This window comes from Electrona antarctica (assembly GCF_951216825.1).
Source record: "Electrona antarctica genome assembly, chromosome: 21".
In the NCBI taxonomy this organism is placed as follows: domain Eukaryota; kingdom Metazoa; phylum Chordata; class Actinopteri; order Myctophiformes; family Myctophidae; genus Electrona; species Electrona antarctica.
In genome coordinates this window covers 29,523,349-29,542,234 of record NC_136802.1, presented here as the reverse complement: position 1 = coordinate 29,542,234, position 18,886 = coordinate 29,523,349, and the positions used below count along the sequence as shown (strand labels likewise).

Here is an 18,886-nt window from a genome sequence, read left to right as displayed (position 1 = left end):
CATTAATTATGGTCATCTGAAGCCAGGAAAGAATTAAACACATTTCAGCTCGTGCACAAATGGGGCTACACGACTGGCACTTATACTTGCGATGGTCGAACAAATATAGAGCAAGTGCACAAAAGCCTGTCGTCAAGAGTTGAAATGTGGAAATAAAAAAGCTTGTTATCATCCTTTTGGAGGATATTTGTGGTCCTAAATCGGGACATTGTTAACAATTATATTCCAAAAAAAGGAGAAAATGCAATATTTGGAGACAGGAAACGACTGACGACAAAAACACCAGGGGAGAAAAACAGCGAAGACAAAACAATGAATTTGGAAATAACTAAATAAAAGCACAAGGCAATAATCGCATGGTTAACAACTAAAGCCCTTTACGCTGTAACTTCTGTACACAAATGGTATAAAAGTAGCAGATCTTACTGTATACATGTAGCTCACAACATATCGCAATGCAACAATAGCTTGTAGATCGGCTATGTTCTTTGCTATTTTACTTGTGTAGCACATTGAAATTGTATGAATCTATAATAATAATTGATTATATCTCTCTGTGTCTCTGCTACCCCCAAATCACATGGCACGCGGTTTACACGCACATTTGCACTCAAAGAATTACAATGGAAATAATATGCCTGCAGTATTTTGTCCTTCTCACAGTTATGTACACAAGATATATTGTCGTGCATACAGTGTACATACAGTGTACATGCATTTTTTTGTAAAATAAATATTGCCCCATTCAGTAACACATATACATGTATGTACGGATGCACACGTGCACACATTATACACATGCTGTGATGTCTAATATCCCTCTATCTGGCTGTGTGTGTGCGCGTGCATGCGTGTGCGTGTGCGTGTGTGCGTGTGTGTGTGCGTGTGTGTGTGTGTGTGTGCACGTTAGTTGGTGTATGAGTTCTTTCTGCGTTTCCTGGAGAGCCCAGACTTCCAGCCCTCCATGGCCAAGCGCTACGTTGACCAGAAGTTCGTCCTGCAGGTAAAGAATGCTATAATAAAATACATCTTGAATATCTTAAATCACTTGTCCTACTTTTACAATAAATTGTGCAGCTGGATTTAATGCTAATTTCTTTCCTGGTCTGAAGTAATATTTATGTAATTGTTTAATTAGGGGGAATGTAAAAAGTAAATGGTTTTGAACCACTCCCCCTTGAAAACATTTCATTCCTTTCTCTCGCAGAAAGGAATGAAAATGTGTTCAAGGGGGAGTGGTTAACCAGGCTACCGTAAGCTTGTTATTTTGATATCAACAAATAATTCCAAACCCATGTTTGGGTGTTGTGTTAGTGTGTTACTGAGCGCAAATGTGCATAATGTATATTACACACATTGTGTATCACATCACCATTGACATTCGCCATGTGTGTTTGTGCACGTTTGTATGTATCGCCATGTATGTGGATGTTCATGCGCACCCGTGTGTGTGTGTGTGTGTGTGTGTGTGTGTGTGTGTGTGTGTAGCTGCTGGAGTTGTTCGACAGCGAGGACCCCAGAGAGAGAGAGTATCTGAAGACCATCCTACACCGTGTCTATGGAAAACTACTGGGCCTCCGCGCCTACATCCGGAAACAGATCAACAACATCTTCCTCAGGTATCACCATCGACTTGCACGCACGCACACATACACATCTACGGATTCTAAAGCACAATTTATACTTCATACTCAATTCGAAGGAGCCTTATTGGCACGAGAAGCCGTTTCAAAACCAATAAATTGTATGTATAATTAATTAATTATATAGAAATATATATAATGTAATAATGAGCTGTGTCACATGGGAAAAACGATAGCCTGCAAAACCACAAAAGTGTGAATTTGCTGTAAAGAATTAGCAGCATGGCATTGCCAGACTGATCACGTGGGAACACGGGAACTTGTGAGTGATCCCACGTAATCAGTGGCAATGCCAGGTTAGTAAGAAATTGTTTCGTAGGCAAGAGTAGCTTGGTATACAAATGATTTAAGACTAGTCCATACCCTTAAAAGATAGATAGATAGATAGCTTAATAGATACATTAACCTACTTACGCATTTTGGCGCCAATTCCGTGCCAGTTTGTGCACGGAATATCTGCCACTTATATATATCGGGCGTGCCACAGGGACACCCCTTATGCGATGCTCGGGCCAATCACAGCGCAGAATGGCACACCTTCCAGCCAATTACAACACCCAATCACAGCGCCATTTTTTCGTTCTAAAATTTCGCCGCCATACATGGTCATTTTTCCGTCCAATCACAGCGCCAATTTCCGTCCTCAAATTTCCGTCCTCATGTTTTACAGGAAATTAAAAATTTAAAAATGTCAGGAAATGAAGAAAACCTTATTTTGAACACAAAGCAATACTGCCTCATCAAAGTTGGTGTTTATATATTGTCAATTACTTCCATGAGAGGGGGAGAGGTGGTGGAGGCAGCTGTTTTAGCAGACAGTTTGAGGGTCCAATGGAGTTAAGAGGTTTTGTCCCAAGCGCTTTTAACTACTTTTCATTGGTTCAGTATTTTAGGCACTGAACCAATGAAAAGTAGGCTCAGTATTTTAAAACCTCAAAAATGGAGATAAGAGGTCTCTGCCCGACAGCGACGAATATAGTCCATAGTAGTACATGTAAAGTGTCTTGAGACAACTTGTTGTGATTTGACACTTGAATTGAATTGATAGTACAACACAGTACAGTTGGGTGCCACCGATATTGTCCCTTATTATTTGACCCATTTAGGCCTGACCTCAAAATTTTAAAAAATCCTTCTAAATCCTCCAGTTTTCTGAAATAAATATTTTCACGATTTTTCAAAAATAGCAGACCTACAAGCTCATAGCGCGCCACTCGGTGGCGCGCTATGAGCTTGTAGATCTGCTATTTTTCAATAGCTAAATTATAACGTTTAAAACACCAAAAGGGGTTCCCGGCCAAAATGGGTTAACTGTCCTTTTGTGCAGATCACGCAAACCTCAGCAAAAAGAAAAGGACAATATCGATGGCCTCCAACTGTACGTCACTTGCCAAAAGGAACACATTGTGACACGTTGTTAGCCTATGGATGTGTTCCTTTTGGCATGTGACACCCAGGAGACAAGTCTACTACTACAGTATGTGTACATGAGACAAGTCTACTACTACAGTATGTGTACATGAGACAAGTCTCTATGTCTGTGTGTCAACAGGTTCATATATGAAACTGAGCACTTCAACGGAGTTGCAGAGTTGCTGGAAATCCTTGGCAGGTGTGTAAAGAAATACGCACACGCACGCACACACGCACGCACGCACGCGCGCGCGCGCGTGCGTGCGAAAGCCCTAACACACACACACACACACACGCACGTGAGATTGCGGGAGAAAGTACAACAAGTGGGATGTGGAGTCGGGGGAAAGAGGGAGTGCGGAAAGAGAGGAGGTGAGAGTGAAGTGTTTGAGAGGAACTGCAATGTATAAACCGACCTCGAATTCCTGATCTCCCTCCTAAGTAAGCAAAGGTGTTCATACAGTATAATAGACAGATACATGAAATGACAAAGATATGAGAAAATTATATGAAAGGAGGGTGGGCCTTAAAAACACTTTCCAAGTGGCCCCAAATCCACAAAAGGTTGGGAACCGCTGGTCACACAGAGAGAAAGAGGTGAAGATTTGTGATATAACACTGTTTTCTTTTCTCAGTACTTTCGATTTTCAAACTTCCACTTTTACACCCTCGAGAGTTAAATAAAACAACAGATAGAGAAGGCCAAAAGGCAAGTAAACAAGTGAAACATACTATAATATGCAATGCGTCACTCCCTCCCTACGCAAACCCTGTTTCTATGGTAGAGGAGAGGCTGGCGGGGAGAGAGAGAGAGACAGAAAGAGAGAGGCTTACTACACATAGAAAGATGGTGGGTGAGAGGAAGACAAGAAAACAGCGATGAGCCAACATACACCAGACATGTGCAACACAGAGCCGGAATTCTCTATACATGATTAAAAAAAACATGTGTGGGAGGGAAAGAAAGATGCATTCTATACTATACAGGACCAAAGGCTAAACAGAAGGAATAATGCATGGTAAACCAAAACAAAAGAATGCCTTCAGTGAAAGATATCTAGATTTCTCTTGGTGATTTAAAGGAGAATTCCATGCTAGAAGGCTTTCTTACCTTTATTTTTAGTTGTTATGTCCCCACCAAAGAGGTCCAGGTGTTACTTTGTGCAAATGCGCATTATTGGCTATTTCCCCTACCATAAGCCCTCAATGAATTGAATTGAATTGCATTGAATTGAATGGGGCATTGGGGTGTTGTGCTAATTCGCTTATTTCCATCGCTCAAATTGTTGTTGTTGTATATATCCTCTCTTCATAATGTAAATAGTATCCCAAGTGGTACACTTTACTACTTATTTCGATGGAAATAAGCGAATTAGCACAAAAACCCAACCCCCATTGAGGGCTTATATAGCCAATAATGCACTTTTGCACAAAATAACACCTGGACCTCTTTGGTGGGGGCGTAACAACTACAAATAAAGGTAAGAAAGCCTTCTAGCATGGAATTCTCCTTGAAGCAGAGCTATTGTACAGGTGCATGGCGTGTTGGTGACATGGGTATGAATCCAGCGTGAGTCATCTCTTTCCCCCTTCCATGTCCCAAACTGTAACCTCCTTGAAAACACTTTTCAACCTGGCGTACCTGTACCTATAGGGAGAAATGGTCAAAGTACGGTACAGATACTTTTACTTAAGTACACCATACATAACGGTAACCCCACTGACTCACTATTCCCTTCTGGCATAATGGTCTTTGAGTCTTATCCGTCTCAGGGAACCAAACTCCTTATCTACTTTCCTTCATTAATGGTCTGGCTCTGAAGTGAATTTAATTACATTCATAAGGTGATCACAGTTTTGGCTTGGATTCACCTGCTGTTTCATGGAAACTGTCTGGGACTAGCCGCTTTCATGGTTTGATACACGGATGCATTATACTAATTAAATAAACGACAAAAAAGGTAAAAACAGGGTGTTTATTCCCATGAGTTTCGTACATCGTACAGTACATCTGCTATTTTTAACTAAAAAACACGGTTGAAGCAGCTTCTATGGGCCGACTGCGTGGAACAAACTCCCACTGTACCTTCGACAGGCATTTTTAAAGCACAGCTAAAGACCTACTTCTACACTCTTGCTTTTCATTGATCTTTTAAATTCCTTGTCATTCATGTCCTCACTGTATTGCATGAATCCATCCATCCATCCATCTTCAACCGCTTATCCGTAGTCGGGTCGCGGGGGCAACAGCTCCACCAGAGAGCTCCAGACTTCCCTCTCCAGAGCAACATTAGTGACTTTCTCCTGGGGGATCCCGAGACGTTCCAAGGCCAGTGAGTCGATGTAATCCCTCCATCTGCACCTTGGTCTGCCCCGGGGTCTCTTCCCAGTAGGACGTGCATCAAGGACCTCCCTAGGGAGACGCTCGAGAGGCATCCTAGCCAGATGCCCGAACCACCTAAGCTGGCTCCTTTCCAGGCGAAGGAGCAGCGGCTCTACTCCGAGTCTCTCCCGCGTGACTGAACTTCTCACCCTATCTCTAAGGGAGATGCCAGCCACCCGTCGGAGAAAACTAATTTCGGCCGCTTGTATTCACGACCTTATTCTTTCGGTCATGACCCACACTCTTTTCGTCACAACAGTGCGGTACAGCGACTGCAACACCGCCCCTGCCGCTCCGATTCTCCGGCTGATCTCCTTCTCCGTCCTCCCCTCATTCGTGATGCTATTATTTTAATGTTTTACTTTTATGCCTTGCTTTTCTTTTCTTTTTTTCTCCATTGCTCTGTAAAGCACTTTGAGCTGCATTTCATGTCATGAAAGGTGCTATACAAATAAGGTTTTATTATTATTATTTTGAAGATTTTTGGTTTTAGTTAAATAAACAACAAAAAGGTAATAACAGGGTGTTTGTGCCCATGAGTTTTGTACATTGTACATCTGCTATTTTTAAGAGTTGGGGTTTTAGTTAACTATTATAACCTTGGCTAGCTTGCATATCTTTTGGTGTGGGAGGAAACCTATTGCAACCACGGGGAGAACATGCAAACCCCACACAGAAACCTTCTTGCTGCATTGGAAACAAAATATATTGCTTCACAAAAATGAAATCTATATACATAGCAGTAGGTTTTTAAGAAGTGATTTAAAATATGCCAGTGAATATTTTCGGCCAACCTAATTCTCTCAGGTATAGGCCAATGGAGAGAGAGAGAGAGAGTGTGTGTGTGTGTGTGTGTGTGTGTGTGTGTGTGTGTGTGTGTGTGTGTGTGTGTGTGTGTGTGTGTGTGTGTGTGTGTGTGTGTGTGTGTGTGTGTGTGTGTGTGTGTGTGTGTGTGTGTGTGTGTGTGTGTGTGTGTGTGTGTGTGTGTGTGTGTGTGTGTGTGTGTGGAATGCGTGGGAAAGAGGGGGGAGAAAGGAGGCATAAAAATGCACAGCGAGTGACAGTGAGAGATTGATGGATGTGGATAGAGGCATGGAGGGTGAGAGAGGGAGGGGGTGAGTGAGTGAGTCAGAGGTGGAATTGGAGGGGGAGAGAGAGAGATGAGGTTCTATTCACGCTGGTGGTAACAGAAGTATTTATAGCATCGCCCACACAGAGACAGACAGACAGACAGACAGAAACTGATTATTTAGCCTGCAAACATGCCCACATAACAAACACCAGCAGACAGCAGCATGAATGTGAAGGATTCACGCTTCCCACCCGAGTATTATCTGAACAACACAGCCTGACGCGCTGCTGGAGCTGCTCTGACTTGGGTGTATAGGCTCTAGAATGGAGCAGATACCTCAACACATGACCAGCCATGGGAGTGGCTTATGAAAGCAGTGGTTTTTCAGCCATTTTCGTATCAAGGCCCATTATTTATTTGGCTTTTGAGCCACAGACAGACCACCATTTGATGATACTAGACCTGTACGTGCCCGTCGGCCACCGGACTACTTGAGAACGATGCAACTTGGGAACCTAATAATACCCGTTGTCAACTTGTCATAGCACCCGTTTTAACTATCTGTCTGTGTCCCTTTTGTGCCCATACTGGAGATCTCTGTATCTGCCAGTCTGCCTGTGTCTGAACTGAGTCCAATCACAGCGCATCTTTTCCGGGACTTGTCAGACCCGAACATCCGCTCTGTGACGCACTCCGCTATGCTTCGCAAGGAATCTCGGGAAAGCTTTGCCCCCTCTCTTGTTCTGTACTTCTTTTATTTTTACTCGTGATTTTTTTTTTTACTGTATCTTTTTTATTTTGTCTACTGTATATGTTTGTTTTTATGCTGTCCAGCACTTTGGTCAACCTTGGTTGTTTTAAATGTGCTCTAGAAATAAAATTGACTTGACTTGACTCTCGATAACAGCCGGAAGAGTCGTCTACCTTTATTATTTATTATACGTCTATTGTCTGGACTGTTCCGAAATGTCCGGATGGGTTGGCACAGCTGTGAGTCATTCAATTGGATTACGGAGTGGGTGGGGGTCAAACTCGTCGGGATTATTTTGAAGCAACTAGCAGCCGCCTTTAGAGTTAAAGGACCCCTTTCCCAGGTGTATGAATGGATGGAATTGGGCGGAGGAAGGCAAACCATTTAGGAATATTCTAACAGATTCTCACCGTTGAATCCTTTTGTATCACTCAGCAAACAGATGGGATGGATGTTAGGAGGTTAGGCTCTCGGCTTGCTTATGAGCCTTTATGACTATTTCTATGTTATTTGATGTATTACCATGTGTTGTTCTTCCTTACTGTAAATCGCTCTGGATTAAGAGCATTTGGCTAAATGCCTAAATTGAAATTGTAAATTGACGGCAGACAGTCCGGAAAACTGAAAGACCAAGACTGTTCGTATGATGATAACGACTCTCCTCTCCTCTCCTCTCCTCTCCTCTCCTCTCCTCTCCTCTCCTCTCCTCTCCTCTCCTCTCCTCTCCTCTCCTCTCCTCATTCCAGCATCATAAATGGGTTTGCTCTCCCTTTGAAGTCGGAACATAAGCAATTCCTGGTTCGAGTTCTTATCCCGCTACACACCGCCAAGTCTCTCTCCATCTTCCATGCACAGGTAAGTGTCTCTCTCTGTCTCTCTCTCTCTCTGTCTCTCTCTCTCTCTATGTCTCTCTCTCAGTCACACACATGCACACAAATGCACACACGCATGTGCACGCATACACACACTCACTTTTTAAAGTTAGCATTTGGTTGATGAAATCAAACAGATTCACAGCAATTACTCTAAGAAACCCTGCAATATTACACGTGAAACACTAGAGGGCATCATTGAGTCATATTAATCGGTGCATAGAGCTACACACATATAATTTAATTCTACTTAGCAGAATCAATCTACATCTACAGTGTGTTTGTTGTGTATTTGTATGAATGCATATGTGTCTGTGAGTGGCTATTTCATTTAAATTTCTAGTTCTGAAAGTGTGTGTGTGTGTGTGTGTGTGTGTGTGTGTGTGTGTGTGTGTGTGTGTGTGGTGTGTGTGTGTGTGTGTGTTCACGCACGCACGCACGCGTGCCTGCCTGCTTGTGTGTTTGTGTGTTGTGTGTGCTGCAGTGTGGGTGTATTATGGATGTTTCATAATTTGATTATGCAGAAGGTACAGTTTGTTCTCCAAAGAGAGTGTGTGCGTGTTAGTGTATGTGTGTGTGTGTGTGTGTGTGTGTGTGTGTGTGTGTGTGCGCGTTCCGGGGTGCCAGCTTCACTGTGTCCTACATTTCTCCTCTTCCGATTCTCTCCTGGTTGTTCACACACATGCATTATTCACACACTCACTGCAGCCACACACACACACACACACACACACACACACACACACACACACACACACACACACACACACACACACACACACACACACACACACAAATAGACGCACACTCACAGGTTTGACAGGCTGTGTCACAGGGGGGCAGAATGTCGGTGGACAGCAGTTTCTCCGGGTATAGTAGGTGTGGCTCTGCAGTACAGTAGCCCAGTTCAGAGTATCTTACAAATCATTGTTGTCGGGCGGATACCTCCTATCTCCATAGTATTATGTTTGCGTTTTTTTTTATTTATTGTTTTGTAAAATAACGCCCTACTTGATCATACTACAGCTGTGGTTTTCATCCTTTTTCATATCAAGGCCCATTATTTATAAGGCTTATGAGCAACGGAGGACCACCGTTGGATAAGATTTTTCACAATTTTTCACAATTCCATGCCTGTATTGATGTGGGACCATATAGGAGAGATAACAGGCAAACGTTGAAATATAACAATTATTTTACATTCTCTATTGTGTAGATTTCTGGTAAATTAAGTAATTTCATAATTTATAATTTAACTCTTCATTTAAGCGTAACATGAAACCAAATGCACCCGTAAGGCCGTAAGGGTCCATTTGGTTTCATTTTACGCTCTCAAGACTTAAAGATTTATCTATTTTTGGTCATTTTTTAAAAGTCTTCAAAGTGTTTTTCATTTTGATTTGTTTTTTACACAAATCTTCTCTTCTGACGGTCCCTGCCACCATATACATTTTCAGATGGGGGTCCTTGGACCAAATAGATAGAGTAGATCAGAGTAGATTATTTGGGGGTCCTTGGCATGAACCAGATTGAAAACTACTGCTTTAGAATGCATTTGTAGAATGGGCCTCACAGTGCTTCTCTAAACACACCCTGGCCAAACACCTTGGGAATCACTGACATCTTTCTCTGTACAGTGATTCCCAAGGTGTTGGTTCTGCTGCTGATAGCTGCAGCATTTTGTCTCGTCTCAGAGGCCACCTTTACACGAGAACACTCGCCTGAAAAAAATGTAAAGTCCCGTTGCGTTCTCGTTTTTTTTATCGACCCTTTACACGAGAACGCACACTTTATGGAAACGCTCTAATGTGCATGCCAAGTCGCTAGGTGGCGCTAACGGACTGCCAGATAGACCAGTCTCCCATGTACAAGAAGACCAACCGAGTAGCTCCCCCCTTCCAGACCACAACAGAGGGGGCGCGTCTCTGCCTGCTTTCTGACCGTATCGAATGACAGACAGGCTGACATGCAGTCCAGAGGCATGCAGGCAGAGCGCGCTGCGCTGATGGTTATAATTTTATACATGCATTACATAAACGCTGCTGCCGCCTATCACAAGGCTTTTTATTTACATCATGGTTTTACATTCACCATCGCTGATGAGCGGTGCTTGGTATGGCGAGTGATATAATATAGGAACTCCAAATATTATATCACATATAGCTTGATCTGCATCAATGTAATAAACATACTGTATGCGTTGTGAGCCATGATGTCACAGGTTTTGCGGATTCACCGTTTTACCCGTTTACATGGAGACGGAAGGAAACAGCGTTTTCAAAGATTTCCACTTTGGAAGGTGTTTTCACTTTGTTGCATAGTGTCCCTTTCCGTCATCAAAGTTGCCCACCTGTGCCGTAGGACTACGTTCATTTACAAATATGACCTTTCCCACCCGGGAAGAGTAGAACATTTGTTGTATGTACAGTAGTGTATCACTTATAATGACTCATAATGGCTCACAACAGCCTGACACCTGAATTAAACTAAAATGTACGTAGCTGCGTTTATCTATGACATCGATGTCATAGATCTATGCTATATTGTTGCATCCTTTTATACTTATTCTTAATAAAGCTATTCCATTCCAAAATGTTATTGTCATTGTCAAATGGCAGACAAAGCTGAAGCTACAACAGTGACCAGGGAACACAACATATTTTTTAGCTTGTATGGAGCAAAAAGCTCTTATCAAGACATACTATGGAGTATGCACTTTTTTCACAAAATGCTCCTATAGTAAACTAGAGGGCAAGCTTTATTTTGTTCTTTGCTGAGGTTAATTAGCTTGTGCAGGTACCGTAAGCAAGTACATATCCGTCGGCCAGACGCCAACCTCCTAATTCTCTGGAATGAATGAGTGCGGCCAAATGTAACAGCCCCCCTTTTCTAACCTGAGTGTCTGTTAACATCCTCTTTAGTGGCACCTTGACAGACTACAATCCCCTTAATCCTTAGCCTAACAACAGCATCACAGTGACAGCACCCACAAAGCCTGACCCAGCAACAGAGGCCAACATTGCGTTTACCCACAGCTTCACGTCTTAATGCCACACTAATGCTTTAAATAGTTTTAACCACTCGGCTCGCTTGATTTAACCCCCCCCCCCCCCACCCCCTCCTCTCTCTCTCTCTCTCTCTCTCTCTTGCTCTCTCTCTCTCCTGCTTTTCTCATTCCACCCTGGCAGGCCTTCCTTTCACCCTCTCCTGCACCTCTCCCTCCCTCCCTCGGTCGCTCTCCCACCTCCCCACGCACCCCGTGCCCTCTCCTGCACCTCTCCCTCCCTCCCTCGGTCGCTCTCCCACCTCCCCACGCACCCCGTGCCCGTCGCGCGCTTTAGGACTGTGTGAAAGGAGTAACGGGAGAAGGGAAGCGAGCGAGGGAGGGTAGAGGAAGCGAGAAGGTCGGACGGAACATGTCCGAGAGGAGAGCAGATAGTTGGAGACCAGTGTATAGAGCATGTCTGAAAAATGGAGGGAAAATTAGTAAGAGAAGAAAGTGCGGCAGACACACAGACGGCGGACACACGAGGCCAAAGGATGAGGAATGCAAGTACAGAAGGAGAGATATAAAGAAAAAAAGAGTTTGAGTGAATCTGAAGCTTTGACCTGAAGCAACCTCAAGGTCTGGTTCGTCTCTTTTAAAAGGAGATGAATGGCCCACTATTCTCAACCTGATGATATTTGCAAGTTGGCCTCAAAGTAATTGGCAAAACATTTTAATGACAATGAAATATTTACTGAATTATACTACGGAACACTTTAGAGATCGTCCATGCGTCCGTCACCTTGAAAGTGACGTACTGTAGCATGTTGTCTTAAACAGTACAATAGATAAAAATGGGAGTCTGTACAGTGATCACACAATATGCATATCGTCACTGTCGGGTGGAAATCGGAATTATGTCCAGAACCGTTCCTTTTTATCATCACTATTTAAAAAAAAACATTTTAAAGTTGTGAAAATAGCCGTTCTACGAGCTCACGCTATTATTGCGAGGCGTTGTAAGCATTTCGAGAGAGAGAGAGTGCGATAAGTTTCAACACTATCTCAGAGTGTGTGTGTGTGTGTGTGTGTGTGTGTGTGTGTGTGTGTGTGTGTGTGTGTGTGTGTGTGTGTGTGTGTGTGTGTGTGTGTGTGTGTGTGTGTGTGTGTGTGTGTGTGTGTGTGTGTGTTGCGGTTTCCCCCTCCACCCAGGGCCGGTTGCCGTGGCAAGTGGGCACCGTGGCGACGGAGAATGTGTGTGTGTGTTTACATCGGAAGGAGTGATGTCACACACACACACCCGCGCGCACACACTCTCACACTCACGTACATACATCCATTCTGCATACAGTGTACAGCATACATTACAATGCATAGTGCATATAAGCCTTATATGCACTATGCAATAAGGGCAGAAAGTATTTGTGGTGCAATTAGAAATAAATAAACACACGCATGCACACACACACACACACACACACACACACACACACACACACACACACACACACGCATAGCTGTGACATTTGTATCGGAAAACGTCTCTTTCCGATCTTTAGCAGAATCTAATCCAGAGGGATGAAGGCCTTTGTCTCCTTGTCAGGAGTGTGTGTGTGTGTGTGTGTGTGTGTGTGTGTGTGTGTGTGTGTGTGTGTGTGTGTGTGTGTGTGTGTGTGTGTGTGTGTGTGTGTGTGTGTGTGTGTGTGTGTGTGTGTGTGTGTGTGTGTGTGTGTGTGTGTGTGTGTGTGTGTGTGTGCACGCGCGCACGCTCTTGAGTAGCCTATGTATCTATGAGTGGGTGTTGCATGTCGAGGGAATGTGATGAAAAACAGACTGTATACCTCTTCCGGGCGTGTGTGTGCGTGTGCCTATGCGTGCACGTGTGTGTAAACTAACCCGTCTCTTCTGTATCCTCATAGCTGGCCTACTGTGTGGTGCAGTTCATGGAAAAAGATGCTACAGTGACTGAATATGTAAGTGGTTCTTTAGCATACAGCTTCCAATCCAGTGTGACATGATGAAGCCCATCTCTTGCCCACTGATACTTATGTTCAGACAAACGCGTCTATTTCATAGTATATATATTAAGCTAAATGTGAGGGCCTAACAAAATAAATATTAAGAATTAATCAGCTTCCCATCATGTGCCTGTAATGTACCTGTAACCCAGCAAACTTTGTAGTGCGTCGACGCGCGTGTCACGTGATCGGCCGTAGCCAATGGGAAGAAGTAAACAAAGGACTTCAATTCCTGTTTGTGGCACGTTTAATAAAAGGCTGTTTTGTCGCAGTCTAGGGCGGGCACCATCCGCCGTGACTGAACACAACGCAAACGTTCTGGGATCATTTTTGACCCATTCTGACCTGAGATCAGATTCTAAAAAATGTCTTCTACATCCTGACATTTTCTGAAAAAGCTATGTTTCTATGTCAGTGGTTCTTCGATTTTTCAGAAATAGCAGACCTACAAGCTCGTAGCGCGCCACTCGGTGGCTATGAGCTTGTAGATCTGCTATTTTTCAATAGCTAAAGCATAGCATAATGCTAACACCAAAAGGGGTTCCCGCCAAGAATGGGTTAAGACGCTCCCAGTGCGCACGTTGTGACTAATTGCGGATCAATTTGCGCCGCACGGAAAACGCAAGAGTAACGTCAGAGACACCTAGGCAAAAGTCAGGGGATTGTGAACAGCAGCATGGTGCGGACAGGACTTCCCGCGAACACCGCGCAAGGCACGCCGTTGAGAACAGCACGCTGTGGACAGCATTGTCTCAATTGTAATATAAGACGATAGTAGGTCATCATTAAAGTGTCAGCCTGTCCTCCTGTGCAGTGCCCTAATACACATAGGGAGCATATTTAGAAGATGAACCACGCACACTGCATCTGCAAGCACCTCTCAAAGGATGCTATGACTATTTTTAGGGCCTAGGCTTTGCCTTACCTTCTACGTGCAATTGCGGACACAGAGCTATTCCTCGTTATTGCTGCTGCAATGTTGAGGAATCAAAATGTACACGTGTGTGCTAGTCTTGAATCTTGAATCTCAAGTCCAAATGACTTGAGATGAATACATTGAATACATTTAGAGAAAATTCGAACTACCGATTAATGTTGAGAGGAATTGGATTTAAATGTTGAAATACCAAACATGGAGAATTATGGTTGAAGATTTATGGGAGCTCATATCAAATGTCAACCAAAAATATAATGACATCCATGTCATTATATTTTTGGTTGACATTTGATATGAGAATACAAAGAAATGATTCTGTGTGAATATATCTTTGTCATATATTGTATAAAAATAGAATATGACCTGGGATTTGATCTAAATGGGTTAAAAGGGCATTCTTTCATGTCATCTAGACTCAAAAGTGACCACCATGTTCAATGAGCTGTTGCATTGAGCCATATTTTATGGCAAAATGCGTCATACTATGAATCAGACAATATTAATAAAGGTCATAGACTTGATTTATGAGTGCCTGTCTAAGACCGAAGGACATTATACATAGTTCCACTGTTTGGTATAGTGCTGTTTAATAAGAGGTGGGGCAATGTGGTTAAAGACCACTTTTTTTAACCCATTTTGGGCGGAAACCCCTTTTGGTGTTTTAAAGCATTATGTTATGCTTTAGCTATTGAAAAATAGCAGATCTACAAGCTCATAGCGCTCAAAACAAGCCCAATTGACTGACTTCTATGTAAACCAAGATTCATTAGCCCCCCCCATCTAAATAGCCAGCCCCCCCATAGCACCCCCAGTCACAATTTTCTGGAGCCGTCGCTGGCACCGAGTGCCGCGCTACGAGCTTGTAGGTCTGCTATTTTTGAAAAATCGTGAAAATGTGGCCCAAATGTTTGAATATATTCTTTCAGAGCGAACATTTTTAACTCAAATCTTTGCTTCTGGGGGTCGGTGGCCAATTACATATCATTTTTCTGGACCTTGACATGAAATATTGAGCACCACTGATACAGAAACATAGGTATTTCAGAAAAGGTATTTCGACGTCAGGCCTAAATGGGTTAAACCATATGCACATGCTTCCTGCTGTCTGGAAGGTTCAAACCCCACCTGAACTTTCTCTCCATTCACCCCAAAGTCTCCATTCATGATCATGGTCTCCGCGCAAACGAATTGGAACACGTATCGCTTGCGTTCACACTGGGCGGCTGTAGTTTATTAGTGGGCAGTGAGAGGCTGTCTGCTAATCAGAAGGTCACCGGTTCACCTCCCTACCCGCGTCATGTCTAGTCAAGTCAAGTCAATTGTATCTATATAGAATTTCAAAAGACAGGCGTAGACTCAATGTGCTTACGTGTTAAGTGTCCCTCCCTGAGCAAGACACGTAACCCTTAACAGTTCCTTAACCTTAACCTTCCACTAACGATGACAAAGCTGCAAAATGTTGGCCAGCTGCCTTGTAAGATGATGCTGAAAGGGTTGCTCAAGCCAGACTGTGTAAATGCATGGTCGGGTTAAATAACACAGGGGAAAAATGAATTGTTCTTCCATTTATGAGTACCGTAATTTCCGGACTATAAGCACCAGCAAAATTTAGGGAAAAAAACAAATGTGTACATAATATACAAGCCGCACTGGACTATAAGCCGCAGGTGTTTTAAATAGAGCCATAGAGATAGATTTAGAAGGTCCCCTAGTGGCCGTTAGCTGTAAAAGTCCATAGATTAGCCGCAGCGTTGTATAGGGTAGGGTTCAAAGCATGGGAAAAAAGTAGCGGCTTATAGTCCGGAAATTACGGTATTAACTGTGGGGTATAGAGAAGTGGTGTGTGGAAATGGTGAAACAAAAACATATGATTGATTGACGTTGGGAGCCTATCATTGGAGCACTGAAAGTAGTCGAGGCCAGGTCAACGCCGACTTATTAGTTTATTTGAAAATGCCTTGTCGCTTTGTCGCTGCTAGTGTGAAGACAGTAACATGGGGATGCACCGTATTCTGCCCTTTCAAACAAAATGCATAGTATTTGTTTACTGTGGGTCGCTCATCAACATATATATATATATTCTTTTATTCATATTTTGTGTTCAGACAGGCACTAACACAATTAACATAACCAACAACTTAAAAAACAATAAACTACAACATCGTATACAATACAGTATTGAATGGGGCGTGCAGTATGAGTTAGTATGGTGAACTTCAGGCATATAGCCTGTTCCCCATAAATGCTTGTCTGTCAAAACTCCTTATACTGCTGCCGAAAGGCAAAAAAATACTAAAAAGAGGAAAAGCGCTACAATGTTGCAGAGCCCACACGGGAGCAGCCATTGGTAGTACTCCCATATATTATACAGTATGATCTAATAAAAGACGAGGGTCCATCGTCCTTCATCCAATTGTCAATACTGAAACAATTTGGTTTGAGCTCTTTCATCATAATGGTACGTTTAACCGATAAGAATCCCAATGCAATAATGCTTAATGTTTAAGCGCTGACTGAACATGTACATGTTCATGTGGAGATATAATGGTGATCAGGTCCAGAGGTTAGAGTCCAGAGGCTCTTGTGACCGCGATATAAGGTTCACTGCAGGGATTTACACTAAAGCATCGCCCGGTCTCGCATGTACGTCCGTTTCACGAAAATCTGCATGAAAATACTCCCAATAGTTTGTGTTTGACCAACGACACCAAGGTAGAAACCTTAATAAATAAATAAAAGACAAATGAATGGACACCATTGAGTAAATCAATTCTGAATGCCAATTGCCCATCAAAGCGAAGAACAGGAATTAATTTGACGTACAGTATCAACCAAATAACCCTGCTGAAGTAACGATAATTATATTCATGCTAAGTGTTGTTTCCTCTCTTCTCTTCAGATCATCCGAGGGCTGCTCAAGTACTGGCCCAAAACCTGCACACAGAAAGAGGTGAGCCAGCTCCCAGTGATTCTCAAACATTTAAATTGCAAGGACCCCCAAATCCATGTGTATTTGGGACCCCATCAGAAAAGATGAATATATCTTTTCCCCCCCTTTTTGGGGGATCTTTTTGCGGTCCTTGACATGAAATACTGAGCACTACTGATACAGAAACATAGGTTTTTCAGAAAACTGTCAGGATTTCGAAGACATTTTTTACATTTTTCGACGTCAGGCCTAAACGGGTTAAGAGGCCTGTCCTGTCGCTGTTCCTGTCCAAGGCTGCTCTGAACCCAAACAGATGATGAAACCCTAACCTCATTTAACACCTCGCTGTTTTGTCATCTGTTTGTTATCATGGGACCCTGCTCTCCTGCTCACACAGCAGAACCTGTCAAATTCACCTACAGTATAAGGGTCCACTTTTTACACTCCGTTCAGCTGAAAGCGAGGATTATGCTGTGAAGTGTCTCCGTAAAATTAGATTGGTCATGATTATAGACTTTAACCCATTTAGACCGTAGGACGTGTGGAGCCGTCCTAGCTAATCCAACCGATGGATTGCGAGGACGTGTACACACGTCCTAGCGCATTTTCATTGATATCAAACGAAATAAAAATATTCTGATTTGATTGTGTGGATGCTTGCGTGCGTGTGTGCTTGCGTGTGTGTGTGCAGGTGATGTTCCTGGGAGAGATAGAGGAGATCTTGGATGTGATCGAGCCGTCTCAGTTCATCCGTGTGCAGGAGCCGCTGTTCAGACAGATCGCTGCCTGCATCTCCAGCCCACACTTCCAGGTGAGACACAACACTTCTGTCCAACCTCCGTCTCCCCATCAGTGTTTGTCTGTCTCTCTCTCTCCAACCAACCGCACCCCCAGTTTTGACAACTATAGTCTCTCTCTCCACCGCAAACCGTGTCTGTTATGCCTACCTACTTCAAAGTAAAAAAGGTTGTACGATTTGTCACTCACGTTACCGCAGTGAAATTTGTTCTCCGCATTTGACCCATCTCTTGGAGCGGTGAGCCACAGCCAAGGAGCGGTGAGCTGCAGCCGTGCCGCACTCGGGAATCATTTGATTAGTTGATTTGACCCCCTCAATCCAACCCATTGATGCTGAGTGCCAAGCACGGAGGCATTGGGTCCCATTTTTACAGTCTTTGGTATGACCCGGCCGGGGATCGAACCCCGACCTCCCAGTTTCAGGGCGGACACTCTAACCACAAGGCCACTGACTGGAGACCAAAGATTTGTGACGCTTTGTGTCCATACAAACACAATTGGCCCGTATTCGGTGGAGGGAAACCGGCAGGCAGGGACCCCTCATTACACGTATTCCTACAGCATTGGTCATCAGGGAGTGTTGGGCAGCAGGGAGTGTTGGGCAGGAGGGAGTGTTGGGCAGGAGGAGTAGGATGAATGATTTATAGCAGTGGTTCTCAACTCTTTTTATATTATGGACCATCATTTCCGCCAGGGGCGGAACTACCAAGGGGGAGGGGGGTGTCGTTTCACCCCGGCCCGTGACTCCAGGTGCCCCGGGGCTGTCAGATGATTGATCGACGAACACAGAGCATTACACAGTCACTCACGACAGATACCCATTCAAAGCATTATCTCTCGGGGCGCTACAAATCTATCGACACATCCTGTAAGTTCACTTAAGAAATAAAACTAGTGTTGACTATAATCATTACAAGTATAGCTCTTATTTTGAAGAGGTTGTAGCCTACTTCCATGACAGACAGTTGGTGTTTCAGAATTCAGATCATGATGCCGGGAGGGAGGGACTGACAAGACATTAGAAGTGATGCTGGTGGTGGATTAAACGCATGCTTTTAGCCAACGTTTATTTATTTACCATATG

At 43.6% G+C, this 18,886-nt stretch overlaps 1 protein-coding gene across 1 annotated transcript in view; it reads left to right on the top strand.

Moving 5' to 3' along the window:
• Positions 1-18,886, top strand: part of ppp2r5b (protein phosphatase 2, regulatory subunit B', beta) — a gene marked incomplete at its 5' end in the record, with an annotated part of 64,990 nt that overhangs the window by 41,205 nt on the left and 4,899 nt on the right. The window contains 7 exons of the mRNA XM_079490703.1: positions 911-1,003; positions 1,489-1,619; positions 3,196-3,255; positions 8,009-8,117; positions 13,040-13,093; positions 16,975-17,025; positions 17,696-17,815. Of these exons, the coding sequence (XP_079346829.1) occupies positions 911-1,003; positions 1,489-1,619; positions 3,196-3,255; positions 8,009-8,117; positions 13,040-13,093; positions 16,975-17,025; positions 17,696-17,815 (618 nt within the window). The remainder of the gene's footprint in view (positions 1-910; positions 1,004-1,488; positions 1,620-3,195; positions 3,256-8,008; positions 8,118-13,039; positions 13,094-16,974; positions 17,026-17,695; positions 17,816-18,886) is intronic.